Raw genomic sequence first — 18,578 nt, 5'->3', positions numbered from 1 at the left:
AATCAAATAATAAGTAGGTATTGTAGGTACCAGGAGTAAAAAACAAAAAGAAACCACACAATTATAGAATAATCTATATATTGTTATGTAAAAGAGATCAACAAATAACAAACAAATTATTTTCAAATTGACGGTCAAATTCGAACATAAAAACTTCTATAAAATATACAAAAATATAATATTAATAATGTTCAGTCTAAAATCAAATTAAAAAGTAGGCAATTACCATCCGCAACAAATAATTTCTTTACGTCTTTTCATCTCCTAAGTATATACCTAACGATACATTTTTTAAAAAAAATTAGAAAAAAAAACTCAACCAAAAATTATATGGTCCCGTTTACACGATACGGCACCTCGAATTAAAATTCAACTCGAAAAATATGGCAATACAGCACCGAAATGTAAAAAATAAATAAGATAATAAATAAATGATTAATAACTCTTGAAATATAAAGTATCACCTCCTCTACTTTACGTAATGCATGAATATTAAACACAATAACGATGAAAGTTAACGCAAAAAAACAAGAAGGAAATATTTCTAAATGCAAACATGAAACTTAACGTAACGAATTAATAAGTTAGTTTTTTTACGCGAATTTTGGCAGATTTTCGAGAATCTGTATTTGGTAGGTTTGAAATCTACAAGAATTTGTAAGAGTAGTAAAGTAGCTTTTGAAAATTGATTTTGGATTTTACTGATTTCACTTTAAGAGAGAATACTTTCAAAGTTTCGAAAGTTTGTGGTTGGAATCTAAAAATTGTTTTAAAAAAGAGATTGAAAAAATCACATTTTTGAGAATCCGCGTAAAAAAACGTACTTAATAATAAGGAGTAATGATTGCGACGTTGTCTACTAAAACAAAATATTTTTGTTAACAATGATAAACTATAATATTACGATGAAATCGAATTAAAATTGGCAATCGAAATTATCACAATTTTAAAGGTAATGAAAGGACAATATTCAACGATGAAAATACTTCTTATCGTTCAAAAACATTTGTTTATAAAATAAGAATCATAAAAAAAGGAACCGAAAATAATATTAAGCTCATATGTCTTCTTTAACGAATACTTTTTGTTGTGATTTTCATACTTGATATGTGATGATAATACATAATAATACATTTAGGCACATAAAAACACTAAGTAAAGCAAAAAGATACGTTCGGTTGAGTAATTAAAAAATACCTATATAAATAAAAAAAAGTCAACGATAATACGTATTATAAATAAAATTAATACATCAACAATAAACAAGAGTGGGATATCACAAGTCATCTACACTCAACTTCTAAAAAATAAAAAGGCACCGTTATTTTATACAAAATAAAAATACAAACATTACAGCGCATAGTCCAAGAAGAAGAAATAAATGAGCAAATAATCTTTTGTCGAACCAAATTTACCAAAAACTTACGTAGATATTTATGCCACAGATCGAAAAGTTCATTAATTTGTCAATGATAGATTAAATATTTCGACTCTTTCATTCGAGACGAAAAAGTAAATTCATATTTTTGCAAAAGAGCCACAATTGATAATCACGCCACAAAAATCGTTCTCGATCTAGATTCTACTTCGCAAAGAAATAAGTAATATGTATTTATTTTTGAGTAAATGGGTCAGTAATACATCATACTGAATTTCAAATCGTTACCCGTTCGTTTTTATATTTTTCATATTTTACAACAACCACCCCCTTCCCTTCATCGAACCGAATCAGCAAAGCCATTTTTCGAGATGAGCATATTTCTAATGGTTTTCAACTCGAAGAAATTCTGAAGATAAGTCCAATAATAATATTATACAAATGCGCGGAGAGTTGTGACTTTTTGGCAAATTTGTTCGGATTACTACCTGGACCATCACTTCAGGCTATAAAATTTTTACACAGCCCGTAAATTAAGACGTATTTACATATAAATACACACGCTTAAAAAATCTATACACGATATTTGTCAAAAAAAAAGCTAGCTCGAGTAAAAAAAAAATACGTACACATAATACCTTAATTAGTAGGTGACGGTGGAGGAGGTTGAGGTAAATGTCGATACGTACTCGACGACGGTGACGGCGGATCCGAGGATACGGATCTGGGCGTCGGAGGCGGCGGACGTAAGTCAAAATCAGCCCTGTACAAAGAGTGGGTGGCTTCGTCGTAGTCCACGAATGAATTTTTATTACTCCTATGCCTAGGAAACCGCTGATGATGCCTGTGAGGTCTGGAGTAGCGATCGTTGTAATATCTTACTGAACCGTGATCGCTATTTTTGTGAAAAACGTACACGTCCGAATCAGTCCTACAGTTGGTATCGGATTCGTCGCAGACGTCTGTACTGCAGGGTGTAGGCATCGGCGGCGAATACTGCTGACAGCAGCATTCCTCTCGTAAAATGGTGGTGGCTGGACTGGGAGGTGGATTGAGGGGGCAATTATTCATCGATATCGAGCTGGAAGCTCCGGTGATATGACTGCGGTCGTAACTGCCGGTGCTACCACCGCCGTTCATGACCGAATGGCTCATGGCGCTGGACATACCCATACTGGTAAGGGTGCCGATTGGTCGACAATTCGGAGCCAGAGGCCTTAAAACGGTGTGATCTTGTTCGCTCAAATTAGACTGATCTAATTTTCGTTTACAGTTCGATACGATGTAACATGCTAGAAAGGCGCCTAGCAAGCCGATGAATATCAATATAAATGGTAACCAAATGCTGGTCGAGCTGGAGCTCTCGCCGACGTACGTTTCATTTACCAGGTTTCGGGGACAATTTTGCGTTTCTTCGTCGCTGTCATCTTCGCAGTCGGATGTACCGTCACACAGCTGGCTTTTCGGTAAGCATTTGCCGTCGCTGTGGCATCGAAAATATGGGAAGTATGGGCTGTTGTAGTCGTTCGCGCAGCATTCGTCTTCATCCGAGCCATCGGGGCAGTCCTTCTTGCCGTCGCAAACTTCCTTCTGCTTGACGCAGAATCCGTCGGCACACTTGAACTCGTCCACGCATTTCGGGCAATTTTCTTCATCCGAACCGTCCGGACAATCGACGGTACCATCGCAACGCCAGGTATTCGGTATGCATTCGCCGGACATTTGATCGCAGTTGTAATGTTCTTTATCGCAAGGTGGTATACTCGAGCAGGTTTTCTTGTCGATGTTTAATTTCAGTCCCATTGTACAAGAGCAATTCGTCGACCATCTAGAATTTTCCGGTAATTTGATGCATATATAGGAACAATTAGCGTGACGGTAGGCGCTACTGCAAGGATGGCTGAGTAAAGCTTGCTTGTCGATCGATTTGACGCTGATTATATCGGTAACCTGGATGTTATCAATGACGGTGATACGATCAGTACCGTTCAGTTTGTCTATACGTTCGATGCAGGATGGCAATTCTTTGTAATCGGCTACGTAGTATAGGTAAGTATCGATGACCGCCAAACTGCCTATTTTTTTCGCGTACGTAATCATCAGACGATTTTTCTTATTGCCGGATAAATCGCAGGAGAAAATTTCTTGACTATGACTGTAAAATAACATGTTCGATCTTCTATCGATGGTAATGGCTTCGGCTATTTTACCATCCGTTTCGATAATGGTACGATGCTGACCATCGAGATACGATCGCACGATACGCGGTAATTTTCCCCAATCAGTCCAGAATAAATAACTCATCTCCGGATGGACGGCGATATTGCGAGGTTTTTCGCCATGGCTGGCGCTAAACACGTGTCCGAGGCTGTAATTACTTAGTCTGGTCACGTTTATCGAATCGGTCGACGAACAACTCCAAAACAGAAGCTTGTTATACGGATCTAAGGCGATATCGTGGAAAACGTACGATTTCTCGCTTTTATTTCCATTTACAAGAATCGCCCCGTGAGAACCATTCTCGTACGATCTTCTGATCGCCTGCGCTTTGTAGTCAATCCAGTAGATATAGTTTGTAACCGGGTCGAATTCGATGGCACGTACGTTTTTCATACTAGAAATAGATAGAGGTACATCGGGGCACTCGTCGACGGTGGGAATCAGTCGATTTATAGAGGTTCTCAACGAAAACAGCAAGTAATTCTCGTGCGGATAGCAGTCGCCGTTTCTCGAGTAGAAATGCGTCGGGCAAGCGCAAGTTTTATCCGCTGATAACTCCGATGTTCCTGGTTTCACTAAGCAAAGATTTTTACAGCCTCCGTTTTGGTTCGAGCACGGATTCCAACCGCTCTGCTTGGACGAGTGAACTATTTTCAAATCCGCTACTTCGCCTTTTTGCGTATAAATGACGGCTGCGTTCGTACCGTCTTGTTTATTTGCCCGGATAACCGAACCATTTTTGAAATTCACCCAAAACAGGTAATCTTGATATTGCGCGATGGACATCGGTTTAAATGACTTTGTGCTGGAAAGCGTTTTGACGTTCTTGTTGATTAAATCAGAGTACTCGATACTGGCTGTGTCGGCTTTATAATGCGTCCAGTAAAACACTCGTTGGGCGTAATCGATGGTCAGCCCGTTTACTCGGCCGAGATGGGTAATAAACAACTCTTTCTTACTTCCGTCCATCCAAGCTTTGTAAATGCCACCTTGCACGCCATCCCATTCGCTCCAAAACATGTAACCGATTCTAGGATCCAGGGCGAGGTTTCTGGGCTCTTTCAAAGTCTTCCAAAACAGTATCTTGCGGTAATTTCCGTTCAGTTTAATAACTTCGATTCGTTTGGTACCAGCGTCTGCCCAATATAAATTAGACGATAGCCAATCGATCGCCAACGATTCCGGCGAAATAACACCGTATTCTACGATTTTCTCGGTATGCGAACCGTTCAAAAAAGATCTGCTGATCGACTTGGCCTTATTATCGGCCCAATACACCCGCGAATCGGTGACACCGACGTCTATGGCACTAATCGATGTTATATCCTTGACCGGAATCACTTCGCTGGTGAGATTATTCTGGATACTGACTCGACGTAGATGATCGCTGCTATAAATAAGGAGAAACGCATCCGGAATCACGCAGTGTTTATTATCGGCTGCTAATTCGTACTCGATTTGACACGCGCAGACTACTTTCTGCATCGGTTTATGGAAGCAAATCTGCTCGCAGTCTCCGTTTCTTTCGGCGCACGGATTCGTTCCCAGGGTTACGTTTACGTCGAATGCTTTGATGCCTCCAATATCGTGTACCTGCTCGAGGATCAGATGTCGGTCTCTGCCGGTATGTTTGTTCGCTCGTTCCAACGTCAAAGCCTGCCAATCTGTCCAGTAGACGTAATTACCGAGCACTGTGATACCGTAAGTGTGCGGAAGATTATCGCTGATGACGACGCGTCGATCTCTGCCATCTACCATGTTAGCTACCTCGATCGTATCGGTACCGGCGTCTCCCCAATATATCGACGAGCTCTCCAAATCTATAGCTATACCGTTGGGCCATTTGAGGTCGTTTTTCACAATGGTTACCCTGAAACAGTCGATCGTAGTTTTGCATTAATAAATTACCCAGATAAACCGACAAATCTGAAAATCATAACGCAGATAATTTTAAAATGTCAAATATTATTTACCTATTAGAACCATCTAAGTCAGTACGTTCGATTTTTGGATTCTGTTCGTTCCAGTCGGACCAGTACAACCATCCACGTTCAGGTGATACAGCAACGGCACGTGGACTAAAAATGTCGTCGATAATAATAGCTTTACGGTACCTCGTATTCAACCTCTGCACTTCGATACAATTAGAATTCAAATTGCTCCAGTATATATTTCTAGCAATCCAATCGATTGCGATACCATCCAAATCTACTACATCTTCGGTAACAACATTTTCTTGTTTACTGCCATTTAGACTGGCTCGTTGAATGTTCTTCGTTTCGTCATCAGTCCAATAGATGAACTTTTCGATCGGATCGTAATCGATGCTCACTGCGCGTTTGACACCTTGCAAAGGTATTTTGATACTAGTGAAATCTGGCGTATCCAGAGACATTTTGCTGATTACTCCTCGTTGAACAATTAAAAGCGTATGATATATTTTTGGATGACATGTTGACGCGTTGATAGACGAGTGCCCGGTTGGACATTCGCACGAGTATCCCGGAGGTTTGGACGACAATAAACACAGATGAGAACAGCCTCCATTATTGACATCGCACGGCGTAGGTTTCGCAGGTTGAAGCGAAGGTTCGAACGCTTTTATACCCATCAGAGAATCGTGTGGATGGTAAGGTATATTTGTAGGATATCCACCACCAGCGGTCATATTATAAAAAGTGATGGTATTATTTGCCCAATCAGTCCAAAATAACATTTCTTGTATTCTTGTCAACGAATAAGGATAATATAAACCTCGATTCAACAATAACACTCTGTCTCCTCCATCGTAGTTACTGACTTCTATCTTCATCAATTTACCATCTATCCAATACAGCTTCTTTTCAATAACATCCAAAGAGATACTGTTCGGCCAATACAAGCCTTCGGTAGCAATTATTTTTCGAGTAGATAAATCACCGTTCATGGAGCAACGTTCGATTTTAGCGATATCTCCCCAATCTGTCCAAAAAAGGTAACTACTCACAGGATCGACTGCTATAGCACGCGGTTGATCTAAATCTTGCCATATCAGAACTTTACGTAATCTAGTTTTTAGCGAGATGACTTCGATTATTTTTACATTACTATCGACCCAGTATAATTTCTTAGTTAGCCAGTCGCATGCTAATCCTTCTGCTGTTGGTGAACTGACCCTAAAATTGGACGGATCGCTGGCATTATACGTTCCGTTCGATGGGATGCAGCTTATTTCTTCGGCTAAAGTATCGGACCAGCATATTATTGCTTCGTTGTAACAGTAATCGACTCGAACAACGTACTGAAGACCGGATGCAATGAGCTGTGATTTTTTAGGATATCTTGTATTCATTAGCCGTATATCTTTCGTTGTGGCGAATAGAAGCGTGTGGGAACACAGGCACGTTTTGATTATGGCCATCCATATTATTAAATACATTATATCGCACGTTTATATGGCACATGGATCGCGTGATTGGAACGTTCTGAAACAAAAAATAACACAGGGTGATATTACAATATTCCATTATTAATAATTTGTATAGACTTTACATAATCAGTGGAACTGTATATAAAATGAAAATCTATTGCCTTTTACATTCAGCGACAAGTCGTGTCATTTTATGAAATAAATTTGAGACGTATTTCTAAAAGTTGAACATAGAACAATATCGTTAAATTCTCCCTGTGAAATTTTCAAAAAACACCGAGCGATGAAGACCGGAACTCGTAATTCAAGGCACATCACAAAATCAATGAAATTCGCAACCAAATAAACATAAAGGCAAACTTTAATAGATGTTATGCTTTTTACGAATTTGATATTATTTATGAGATGAAAGACAGAATCAGCAGCGAAAAAAATATCACTCTTACCATGTAATATTCGCAATTATTCCAACACTTTCAAACTGGTTTGATTCGATTCAAATATCTTAATATCGACATGATGCAAATTCAACTTGCAACCTAAAATATTGAAAAAATCAATTAATTAGTTCGTTCTTTCAATTAGTTCATCTCCTACTGTCCAGAATATGGTTAGCTAACATTTATCAATACTGATATCAAGAGGTAGAAAACAAATTACCTGTTGTCTGATATTATTCGGCTTTGACATCAAATTAACGTTCGTCTAATTGAAATCGTGCAATAAGTTGAGTAGAAAAACTGATTCGTTTATTCTGAAAATAAAACAGAGTGATTTATAGGAACATATTTCTTCCTAAAGAAAAACATTACTGAGATGAAATCTGAAACCGTAAAAATATCGCTTACTTTCAGCTGAGGTATTTGGAGAACATAAGAGGCACGGACGAAAAGTCATCACATAACGAAATAAACTGCAGTTTTATGTAATTATTTAAGTTACAGATTCAAAATTCCTTCAAATTGTGTTTCAATAAAAAATTAAAATTGAAAGAATATTTTTCATGTTATGGATTCTTTTGTTTACATTTTTTCAAATGGTAAACAAAAAATGGCTACTCGCGTGCGTTGTGCCGCCGCTCACCCGGTGCATGGTGGTGCGCACGCAACATTCTTTTCCTTTCCTGTTTTCGATTGGTCAATTTTTTTGTATAAAATGTTTATGTAATTTCTAATTTTTGGCTATTTTTCAAGCTTTTAATTTATTTTGGTGACGTTTTATGTTTTAAAGATTCTTTATTTTATAAAATTATTGCCGATTTGCCGGTTCAGAATCATCGATATCACAATATAATAATACGTAAAATTTCTGCCACTGAACCAAATCGACAAAGTACAAAGTGTAAATTTTTGATAACACAATTTGTCTGATAACAATCAAGCAGAAATCCGGCGCTTTCAAGAAAAGGAAAAATTAAAAATTTGAAATGCTTCCTTCTGAGACTTCTGAGTTCCTTCCATTAATTAATCGAGTATTGTGTATTTAATCAAATCGCCCAATTCATAATTCAACTACAGATGTACAAATTAGAGAGAATAATAATTTCTAAAAGTGTTAAAACAAATGCCATATGTTTTAAAATCGGTTCTACGAGGTGAGATTTCTCGAATATATTTTTCTCATATTTCTCATTATTTAATTAATGCTGTGTTTTGAATTATACCAACTTGTTTTTTCAGAAAAAAATGGGAAGGTGTAGTTGGGTTAGAAGTTCATGCTCAATTGCAAACCAACTCAAAACTATTTTCAGCTGCTGGAACATCGTTTGCCGAAACTGTCAATAATCAGGTATCATTTTTTGATGCTGCAATCCCCGGTACTTTACCGGTAAGAAATACGATCTTTCATGGTCTACAATTATTCATGTAATTAGTATTTGATGTATTTGAAGTTGATTGATAACTGTTTAGGTTCTGAACAAAGAATGTGTTCGTAAAGGAATCCTTTCTGCCTTGGCATTAAATTGTACTTTGCATCCTGTATCATGGTTCGACAGAAAACATTATTTTTACGCAGATTTGCCGGTGAAAATAAATATCCATCTTAAGTAAAACTGTTTAGTTAGATATCATCTAGATTTTTACTTTAATATACTTTTTTTTTCAAAGGCCGGATATCAAATAACGCAACAGCGAGCCCCTTTCGCTACTGACGGATTTCTTGAATTCCCAGTCATCACTCCAGAAACAGTGAAAAATCCTTATTTGAAAACATCTAACATCAAACAAATTCAATTAGAGCAAGACAGTGGTAAATCTCTCCACGATTCTAAAGCTAATTTGTGAGTGTTTCAAACTGTAGTATTCTAATAATTACATCAAATTAAGATAAATAATTACCTAAAATTTGTAGGAGTTTGGTGGATTTAAATCGTGCTGGTTATCCGCTCATTGAAATAGTTTTCGAACCAGATTTGAAAAATGGTGAAGAAGCTGCCTGTTTAGTTAAAGAATTAATGCTGATATTGCGAGAATTAGAAACATGTTCGTGTAAAATCGAAGGTATGTATTGTATATTTAAAACATACTGTTCACTTGCATAGCTCGTGGAAGTCTGAACGTTTTTTTTTTTTTCAGAGGGTGCTTTGAGAGTGGATGCGAACATATCCGTGAGAAAAGTTGGAGATACTACAATGGGCGTTCGTAGTGAAGTGAAAAATATAGGAGGTATTCGTAATATTAACAGAGCTGTAAATTTTGAGATAAATCGCCAGATAAAATTATTGAATGCTGGAAAATCCGTCATAAATGAAACCCGTTCCTGGGACGCTGATAATGACTGTACTATATCAATGAGAGATAAAGAAATTGAGCAGGTAAATATTTGCGATTGAGAAGTAAAATTGATGTAATTTTTAAACACTGCTCTCTCGCAGGATTATAGATTTATGCCTGAGCCTAATTTACCTCCTTTGCGCGTATCACTCGACGATAATGATGATGCAAACGTTATTAACGTCCCTCTACTGCGGAAACAATTACCAGAGCTTCCTGCCGCCGTTCGTCAAAATTTAGTTGATAAATATGGTTTTTCGATGGTTAATGTTTTACGTCTTCTGGTGGGTATTCTTGTGACTATAACCTAGGCATTTATGTTAATTTTTCCAGCGTTTACTTAGTTTTTTATGTTTCATATTTAGAACGAGCCAGTTTTATTGAAATATTTCACTAATATCACGGAAGAAAATCCTAAAAGAAACGTTATGAAGGTTTGGAATTTTTTGATGATGGAAGTACTATGTGAACTAAATAAACGGAAAATGCCAGCTGAAGAATGGTAAGTAATTTTTCTGACACCAGTCGAAAATTTTCTAATTTTTTCCGATGTCTTTAATTATACCTTTTTTCTATTTACAGCAAAGTAAGCTCAAATAATCTCGGACAATTAATCGACCTTCTGCATGATGGCATTATCAATCGAATAATAGCTTCTCGTATCTTAGAGCACCTTATTGACGAATGTGAAACCTCTCCTCTAGAAGTGAGTTTCCAAAATTGATAAGTAAGTTTTTTAATCTGTGTCAAATTGACATTTGAGTATTATTTTAGATGGTAGAGAAGAATCAATGGTTTCAAATTAATGATGCTGCCTTATTGGAAGAATTTTGTAAAGTTGTGGTGGAATTCCAAACGGACCTAGTCAACGATTATTATAAAGCCAAGAAAAAGAAAGATAAAGACTACTATTTTCAAAAAATTTTTAATGAAATGATTCATCATACAGATCAACGAATTAATTTGGTTTTGGGTAAAGAAATACTTCGAAAAGTTTTAGACATGAATAAAAAATGATTCCTGATAAAGTTATTGCTCTCGATGAATGATAAGTTGTTGAAAATGTGTTTTTGTGCATAAAACCGCAATCGTAAAGTGATGTTATTTTGTTATGTCATCGTAAAGATGAAGGTTATTAGATAGTTTTATGAATATGAGCAAGACGTTCGATGTCGTCGAAGTTTGGTGCTGACTGATAGGAATAGTCACTTGATTTTATAAACACTTCTTTAGTTTGTTTTAAAATAAAAATGCATTGTAGAAAATTCGTGAATATATTAATTTTCTGTCGTTACTCTCTAACTACGTGGAGTACGTACCCATCCAATTAACTGCGTATTTTTTCGAATGAAAATTATGATTTCTTTTAAATTTGAGTTTGGTTGGCATTAGTGACTGATTATGATCAGCGGCAACGTTATTAACTTTTTGATAAATGACTATTTCATCATCATATTAATATTGATTGAATGATAATCTTAAATCTTTTATACGCAAAATTATATGAATTGCATTTGATTTTCAATAAATTATTACTCTACTCTACAATCAGAAATACGGATTTATTTATTCAAAGAAATAGAAATTGGGGAAAGAAAATGACGATAAAGAGGAAAATCAGTTCCTAATTATTTATTTGAAAGTGCGAGTAAAATTTTCAAATCTCACTTCACTTCATTGAAGTTTTCGTCGTCAATTCGTCATTTCAAAAATCAGATGATTGGGAATCGGTGTTTATCGTTGAAAAATAATGAATCGAAATAGCCATAACTTCAAAACTATTTGTCCCCTTGTCCTTTACTTTTTGCGCATGCGCGGCTCGTATGATCGTTGATTAAAAATGTTATCGCCCAGTAAGCATCATGCGTCAATGGCAAAGTTGAAGATAATAGTCGAAAGATCTACGATTTACGAATTATGAAACAGTAGTTGAGTGATATTTTTGAAAAGAAGTTCGATATGAGTTCGTTTAGGTTAGAAGAAAGATCGTGTTTTTCTTCTCGAAGTTTGAATTATGGCATCGAACGCGGCATCAACTCTGTAGATCTATATCCGCTATAAGTTTTCCATCCTCAAGTTTAAGTTGCAGTTCCATTTTTCATTGATACTTCCAGCGTTATTTTGAACAATCGAAGAATCACTCCAATACAATAGAATTTCAAGATGAAATTCGCCGAACATCTTTCCGCCCATATCACTCCAGAATGGCGAAAACAGTACATTAATTATGAAGTAAGCATGACTCATGGTGGTTCGAAATTTAATTCAAGTTTTATAAAAATAATTCGTATTTCTAGTATTTAATAAAGATTATGTAAACATGAAAAAAATGTTGAATACAAATCGTACTCAAGTAAAAATCCTACCGTTCCAAGTACTGATAACCTTCCGCTATAATCTTATCTTTTTATTTTAATTTTATGTGAAGTTAATAAAACAGACATACAAAGGTAGGATATACTTGATTCTATTACGCTAAATCGAGCGTAAACCTAAAAATTGGCCAGACATAAAATACTAACTTCGCCAAAATAATCTCCTCTTAGCCAGAAAACGAAACACTTCTTACCATCTCATTTTTATTTGTCACGTTTCTGTACGCTGAGACTCGCTAATGATGAAATACTTCCATGTCGTATCATGGTCCAATTTTGTATCGAAAATTTTTACTCGCATAAATATCCTCTCATTGCTGCTTTGTATATTATGCAATGTAATGAGAAGCATGCGGTAACCATGTCATTTTTTAATTTAAAATCGCATTTATGTTGAACCCAATTTGTTAACCTTTTGTTGTAAGATTACATCTGTTGCTTTAATTAACGCTAAACGTTATGGGGCTATTTTATTTTCGTTTCTGAAATTTATGCCTTTGTCGTTAGCAGTCTAGATAATGAAACTCTTTGTAGATACTTTGATACACCTTTTTCTTTGTTTCGTTCTCTGAGGCCAAAATTAGGCAACTATTTGGCTAAAGAAATGACTCGACTAGTTTAGAAATATTCAACTTCTGTTTTTTATTCAACTGTACCATTTTAACCGTTGCATTATATTGTTTTGATTTCAGGAGATGAAAGCGATGCTGTACAATGCCGTTTCTGAGGCAGATATGGAAGATTTAGACGAAGAAGAAAGACGAAAAAAATTTGCTCAGTTTGACGATTATTTTTTTCGTTACTGTGACGCGGAATTGAAAAAAATTAACATATTTTTTTCCGGTTAGTATTTCGACGTTTGGAGTTAAAATCAACCCTTTAGAATATAGTTATGAAATTATTAGAGTGTTTGAAAAATTCGGTAATAAGATACAAATTGAATTACGAAAATTATTTTATTAATTACTGATTTTAAAATCAGCAGACTAGCTTTCTAAATTAAAATTTTAAAGGTAAAAAATGCTGCGTATCTTTCGATAATGAATTGAAATCAATCATCTATAATTTACGAATCGATAAGCGGCTTATGATTTCAAGTGTGTTGATTCTTCGAGAATGATAAAATTTATCCAACGTGATTTTTCGACTTACTAAAAACGTCTTGAGCTTATCTAAAAAGCGAAAATGCAAGAATATCTCAATAATCATTAGATTTTGAGATACCTCTGTAATGTTTTTTGTTCGTTTTTATACAACTTTTCATATTTCAATCTTTTTTATTAATTGTTTAATATCGTACGAACAAAATCGTTCAACCATATTATTTTTATAATATTGTGAAAAATAAGATCTAATCTTGAACGATAATGAATTGTTAATGTTACAGAAAAGTTGGCCGAAGCAATTAGGAAATTTTCCACGTTGAAAAATGAACTGGTTACACCAACCGGGCCACCTGGAAAGAAATCCGAATCCAAAAGAGATGTTGCTGCGTACCCATATTCGGAGCGACTACCAATTCCATCGCGAAAGCTACAAGATTTGAAATTAGCTTTTGCTGAATTTTATCTTAGCTTAGTCCTATTACAAAATTACCAAAGTTTAAATTTCACGGGATTTAGAAAAATATTGAAAAAACATGACAAGGTGAGTAAGATCGTCGCTCAAGTTTCTCTGCGATGGAACTGAAATTTTTGCATCGCCATTGTCTCATCTTGTTTTCTTATTTTCAGTTACTACAAACGGCAGATGGTGCTCAGTGGAGAGTACAATATGTTGATAATTCCACATTCTACACGAATAACGATATCACTCGAATTATATCGGAAACCGAGCATTTATATACTGTGTATTTAGAACATGGCGATCGTCAAAAAGCTATGAAACGTTTACGAGTTCCTCCTTTAGGCGAACAAAGAAGTCCTTGGATAACTTTCAAAGTGGGGCTGTTCTCGGGCAGTTTCATAGTTTTAAGTGTTACTGTTATTTTATCAGGTACTTTTTCCCGATTTAATATTTTTTTCTGTAATACAGATTGAAACTTTTTTCTAACCTTTTGCGGATCAAAATTATTAGCCTTTGGAGAAGCTGATAATACATTTCAGAAGTGTTTCTCAACCTCATCGTCTTTCAAATTGGAAAAAAAGTGACCCATCTCTGTTTGCTTTATAATGAGCTGAATTGCATAAAATCCTGCTCAATTGCGAATTAGAATTGATAAGTTTTAAAATGATTCTGAATCATATCGAGGCGAAAAAAAATTCCCAGAAATTTTATTCTTCTGAGAAAAATGTCTGTCCTTTGGGGAAAAATCAGTCAAAAATTGCACCAACCTAATCATAATTATTTGAACGATTCGTTTCGTAATTAGTACTAAAGAATTTTTTATAAATTAATTGGGAACAATTTTTAGTGATTCATGTTTCGTGGAAGTGTAGATTCATCGCGATTGGATCACATCCAACTTTTATTCATTATCTAGTTGAATTTGTTTTGGTGGTGCCGTCATCAGGGGGAGGGGGTGCATCATTGGATTGCAAATTGCGGTTTCTTTGCAAAATAGTTTTTTTGTTCTCATTTACCATTGAATTTTTTCAGTTTTTTTCAAAAGTTTCAGGCCAATGAAGTAGGGGCAAATTTCTGAATTTCGTAGTCAGTTTTATTTCACGTTTCTAACGACTTGAAATGATTCTTTTCAACTGTCAGAACTTGAAAAAAATTTTAGGAATAATTTTTTATTAATATAATTTGATTTTATCTAATGTACCGAGTTATGACTATTATTAATGCTGTGAAATTATTTTTTCAGCTATATTTCACGAAAACCAGGATCAACAATTCTGCGATATTTTCCGTTTATATCGTGCACCTTTATTGTTAATGCAATTCATGTTTTTGATCGGCGTCAACGTCTATGGATGGAGATCATCGGGAGTAAATCATGTACTTATATTTGAACTAGATCCTCGCAATCATCTTTCCGAACAACATCTGATGGAATTGGCGGCCATCCTTGGTGTTACATGGGCTTTGAGTATATTAAGTTTTTTATACAGCAGTTACATAAGCATTCCAGCTTACTTGAGTCCGTTGGTTTTAATCTTTCTGATCCTCGGATTCATTTTCAATCCGTTTCGTACATTCCATTATGATGCCAGAGTATGGTTAGTGAAATTAATAGTAAGTATTGCTGCGTTAGAAATGAAATAGTAATTGTATCGAATTAATATATTAAAATTGAAACGATTCTAATAAGTTGATATAAGTTTGAAACCAATGCAAGGATTCTCTACCCTTTTTTTCCTCAAATCCACACAAAATATAAAAGTTGAAAAAAACAACAACAACATTAAAAAATTCCGCCAAAGGTGGCCTAATTTTTATTTATTCGTAGTACAAATGTACGTAATTCTTAAGCTTACTTTTAACTAACGAATGTGAATCGATTTCAGGGTAGAATAATAGCAGCTCCATTTTTCCACGTTGGTTTCGCTGATTTTTGGCTGGCTGATCAAATGAATAGCATGTCGACCATATTCACCGACTTACACTACACATTTTGCTTCTACCTGACACATTTTAAATGGCTTAGCGGAGGTATAGTTCTCGTACGTATTTCAAAGTACTAAAACGAGGTCGATTTTGAATAATATTCCGGCTCTGTTTAGAAATAGTACACGAAGTAATGCGCCAATAATGTGATTTCGTTGTAATATTAACAAACAAATTGTTATTTTAGAAGGCCACGTGTCGAATCACAACATTGATTTTCCAATATCCAGAACAATAGTGAGTTTTGTCCCTGCTTGGGTTCGTTTTGCTCAATGTCTTAGACGTTACAGAGATTCCGGTGAAACGTTACATTTAATAAACGCCGGTAAATACGCGTCTTCTATCGCCGCTGCTATTTCGTTATCTGTGATGAATGCTCATAAAAGTAAGTTATCTCGATTCCAGAGTTGTCTGATTTTATATTAAAGGCGAATTGATTAATCGATGATCTTTTTCCAACGTTAGGTTCATACAGTGGCCCCACTGAAAACCCTTATGTATATTTGTATTTCGTCTGTGCCAGTTTGAGTTCGGTTTACACGTATACATGGGATATAAAAATGGATTGGGGTTTATTAACGTACTCGGAGAACGCAGAAAATAAATTTTTAAGAGAAGAAATCGTGTATTCGTCGCCGGTAAGTTTTACATTTTAGTATTTGTCTTGAAAAAAATGTTTGTTCGAAGAATCTAGGTTGACATTTTTTTTTTACAGACGTGGTACTATTTGGCAATAGTGGAAGATTTCATCTTAAGATTTATCTGGATTATAACGTTCATGTTGAGTGAAACTGGATTTGTCACTAGTGAAGTGATCACTTCAATAACTGCACCTTTAGAAATATTTAGGTGAGTTTTTATTTTCAAACAGACATCTGTTTGGTTGACAGTTATTGACCGTATATTTTCATTTTCCTGCTTGAAATTCATTTTCTGAATTACTGGTTTGTTCGCAGGAGATTCGTATGGAACTTCTTCCGTTTGGAGAACGAGCATTTGAATAACTGCGGTAAATTTCGTGCAGTACGCGACATTTGTATAGCTCCGATCGCGCCTTCGGATCCATTGGAAGTAATTCGTATGATGGATGAGGAAGATGGCGTTACGAACCGAAGTCGCAGAAGACCGCTACCTGCGTATTTGAAAAAAAATAACATAAAAGATGATAAAAAGCCGATTATACAAGAAGATTTGTCTAATATGGATGTGAATTTATGCATGTGATTTTTGAGTGATAGAGGAAAAAAGGCGTTACGTTATTAGAATTCGATCAACATTCCTGTTTTTGTAATCGAAAATTTCCCATATAACAGAGTTTCTCGATGAAATGATGAGTTTTTCATGAAATTTTGTTACTACGTGTTATTTGCCGGTCAAGTGAGTCTGTAGGTGATACTTTAGGCTCATTTATGTTTGTATTTTTTTTCTCTTTTTTCCCCAATATCTACGGCACGTATTTACGACCAATATTAAGTCATCATGCGTACTTTTCTCTCGACGCTTAGTTATCGAACTTGTGGAATTTTCTTATTGATGCCGGAAGCATCTCGGTTCAACGCTATCGTTCCAATTTTTATTTGTAAGGATTACCTAGAATGTGATTTTTTTTTGTTTCGTTTAACCGCAGTTACCTTTCGTTCTCTTTTGTATTTTAGCGATGGATTATTGAATTTTTATTTATACGTTGCGTTTAAGATTTTAAATACTATTTTAATTTATTTATTGATGAGCAATCAACGTCACACTGTGTAAGATGAAAGAGTTTATAACGAGGACAATAAGCAACTCGGAGAAGAATTTTGAGAATTCAATCAAGTTTTCGTTTGTGTGTTATTGTGATAAATTTTGTCGAGTTCCTGACGATATATTTATTTTTTTGTTTCGAGAAAAATTTCTCTAGACTGATTAGAATTTTTCAACCGAAGATGATCAAAATAACTCGCGTAAACATATCTTAATTCGTATGCAAATGCGAGAATTATTTTACTAACGAGAAACCAATCCTTCCGCCATCGAATACTCGTGCATTTTTAGTCAATTTTTATGTACTTATTATTGTTAATTTATTTTTCTTGTGGATTGTTAATAAAAGCAATTCAAAATCAAAAAATTTTCGAAATGTAATTTCTTGATGATATGTTTTTTACGTTGTAAAATAAATTTTAAACTATCGTGTCGAACATGGTACATGCATGTATGAGTATGACCAGTCGATAAAAGTTGAACTATTTTCATCTTCGGCCAATATTATTAAAGTGTAAGTAATTTTATGCAAAAATCGATGATTTATTTTAGTTCATGTTCGAATACAGTTTCAATTTCGTGCATATTATTTAAAAATTTGTCAAATGCAGTTGAAACATGGTTTTCAGAATGGTCATACACCTGTTTAATTAAAAGAATATTTCATATTTCATAATGTTCTGAATAATTTCTTTCTATTTTCGCTTATACGACATCAGTTCATCTATTGTTTCCCAATTCATTTAGGTATTTAAAAAATTAAAAATCGGACGATCGATTCTTTCTGCTTGGTTTATACTCAATGAAGTAAGAATGGTCAGAAAAAAAGAGGAACTGGGTTTTCAACTTTGTAAAATTTTCAACTATTATACTCGAGTCTTGAAAAACAGTTCTCAAATCCTGTTTCTTCCTTGGAATGGGCATTATTGATTCAATGGTAGTTAGAAGTGCCTGATTATACCTGTTCAACTATTGCTCAATGAGATACTTACTTACATTGAACAAATTGAACAACCAGCGTCGGGATTGTAATAATTTTCGTTTCTGTTTTCCCTATTTCCATAAAAAAAAATCATTGGAAAAATTTCCATATTTGATCGGAAGGTAGATGACCATTTCAGTAATGA

General features: G+C 35.1%; 3 protein-coding genes across 3 annotated transcripts; 2 read left to right on the top strand and 1 right to left on the bottom strand.

Moving 5' to 3' along the window:
* Nucleotides 1–61: 61 nt before the first annotated feature.
* Nucleotides 62–8,053, bottom strand: arr (low-density lipoprotein receptor-related protein 6). The gene is made up of 5 exons (XM_065354007.1): nucleotides 7,856–8,053; nucleotides 7,668–7,761; nucleotides 7,454–7,546; nucleotides 5,572–7,062; nucleotides 62–5,468 (listed from the first exon to the last, which is right to left on the bottom strand). The coding sequence occupies exons 4-5, from the start codon at nucleotides 7,014–7,016 to the stop codon at nucleotides 2,018–2,020; spliced, it is 4,896 nt and encodes a 1,631-aa protein (XP_065210079.1). The 5' UTR covers nucleotides 7,017–7,062; nucleotides 7,454–7,546; nucleotides 7,668–7,761; nucleotides 7,856–8,053; the 3' UTR covers nucleotides 62–2,017.
* Nucleotides 8,054–8,343: 290 nt separating this feature from the next.
* GatB (glutamyl-tRNA(Gln) amidotransferase subunit B, mitochondrial) lies at nucleotides 8,344–11,108 on the top strand. Its single transcript, XM_065354014.1, has 10 exons — nucleotides 8,344–8,601; nucleotides 8,687–8,834; nucleotides 8,918–9,031; nucleotides 9,116–9,288; nucleotides 9,360–9,508; nucleotides 9,584–9,822; nucleotides 9,883–10,065; nucleotides 10,147–10,283; nucleotides 10,364–10,487; nucleotides 10,556–11,108. The coding sequence occupies exons 1-10, from the start codon at nucleotides 8,525–8,527 to the stop codon at nucleotides 10,796–10,798; spliced, it is 1,587 nt and encodes a 528-aa protein (XP_065210086.1). The 5' UTR covers nucleotides 8,344–8,524; the 3' UTR covers nucleotides 10,799–11,108.
* Nucleotides 11,109–11,708: 600 nt separating this feature from the next.
* Nucleotides 11,709–18,127, top strand: LOC135838398 (solute carrier family 53 member 1). Its single transcript, XM_065354009.1, has 10 exons — nucleotides 11,709–12,013; nucleotides 12,849–12,999; nucleotides 13,544–13,803; nucleotides 13,890–14,151; nucleotides 14,966–15,336; nucleotides 15,609–15,753; nucleotides 15,896–16,093; nucleotides 16,174–16,346; nucleotides 16,424–16,557; nucleotides 16,665–18,127. The coding sequence occupies exons 1-10, from the start codon at nucleotides 11,945–11,947 to the stop codon at nucleotides 16,930–16,932; spliced, it is 2,031 nt and encodes a 676-aa protein (XP_065210081.1). The 5' UTR covers nucleotides 11,709–11,944; the 3' UTR covers nucleotides 16,933–18,127.
* The last annotated feature ends 451 nt before the right edge of the window (nucleotides 18,128–18,578 follow it).

This window comes from Planococcus citri, chromosome 3 (assembly GCF_950023065.1).
Source record: "Planococcus citri chromosome 3, ihPlaCitr1.1, whole genome shotgun sequence".
In the NCBI taxonomy this organism is placed as follows: Eukaryota; Metazoa; Arthropoda; class Insecta; order Hemiptera; family Pseudococcidae; genus Planococcus; species Planococcus citri.
This window is presented reverse-complemented; position numbering and strand designations above follow the sequence as displayed.

What these genes read in the sequence shown, in the direction of transcription:
- arr (XM_065354007.1), bottom strand. Translation starts at nt 7,016, where the DNA reads ATGTATTTAATAATATGGATGGCCATAATCAAAACGTGCCTGTGTTCC. An exon ending in GACTTAGATGGTTCTAATAG is followed by an intron (nt 5,469 to 5,571) that starts GTAAATAATATT and finishes CGACTGTTTCAG; the next exon opens with GGTAACCATTGTGAAAAACG.
- GatB (XM_065354014.1), top strand. Translation starts at nt 8,525, where the DNA reads ATGTACAAATTAGAGAGAATAATAATTTCTAAAAGTGTTAAAACAAAT. An exon ending in TTTAAAATCGGTTCTACGAG is followed by an intron (nt 8,602 to 8,686) that starts GTGAGATTTCTC and finishes TTGTTTTTTCAG; the next exon opens with AAAAAAATGGGAAGGTGTAG. An exon ending in ATTTTTACGCAGATTTGCCG is followed by an intron (nt 9,032 to 9,115) that starts GTGAAAATAAAT and finishes TTTTTTTCAAAG; the next exon opens with GCCGGATATCAAATAACGCA.
- LOC135838398 (XM_065354009.1), top strand. Translation starts at nt 11,945, where the DNA reads ATGAAATTCGCCGAACATCTTTCCGCCCATATCACTCCAGAATGGCGA. An exon ending in AAATCGTGTATTCGTCGCCG is followed by an intron (nt 16,347 to 16,423) that starts GTAAGTTTTACA and finishes TTTTTTTTACAG; the next exon opens with ACGTGGTACTATTTGGCAAT. An exon ending in GCACCTTTAGAAATATTTAG is followed by an intron (nt 16,558 to 16,664) that starts GTGAGTTTTTAT and finishes GTTTGTTCGCAG; the next exon opens with GAGATTCGTATGGAACTTCT.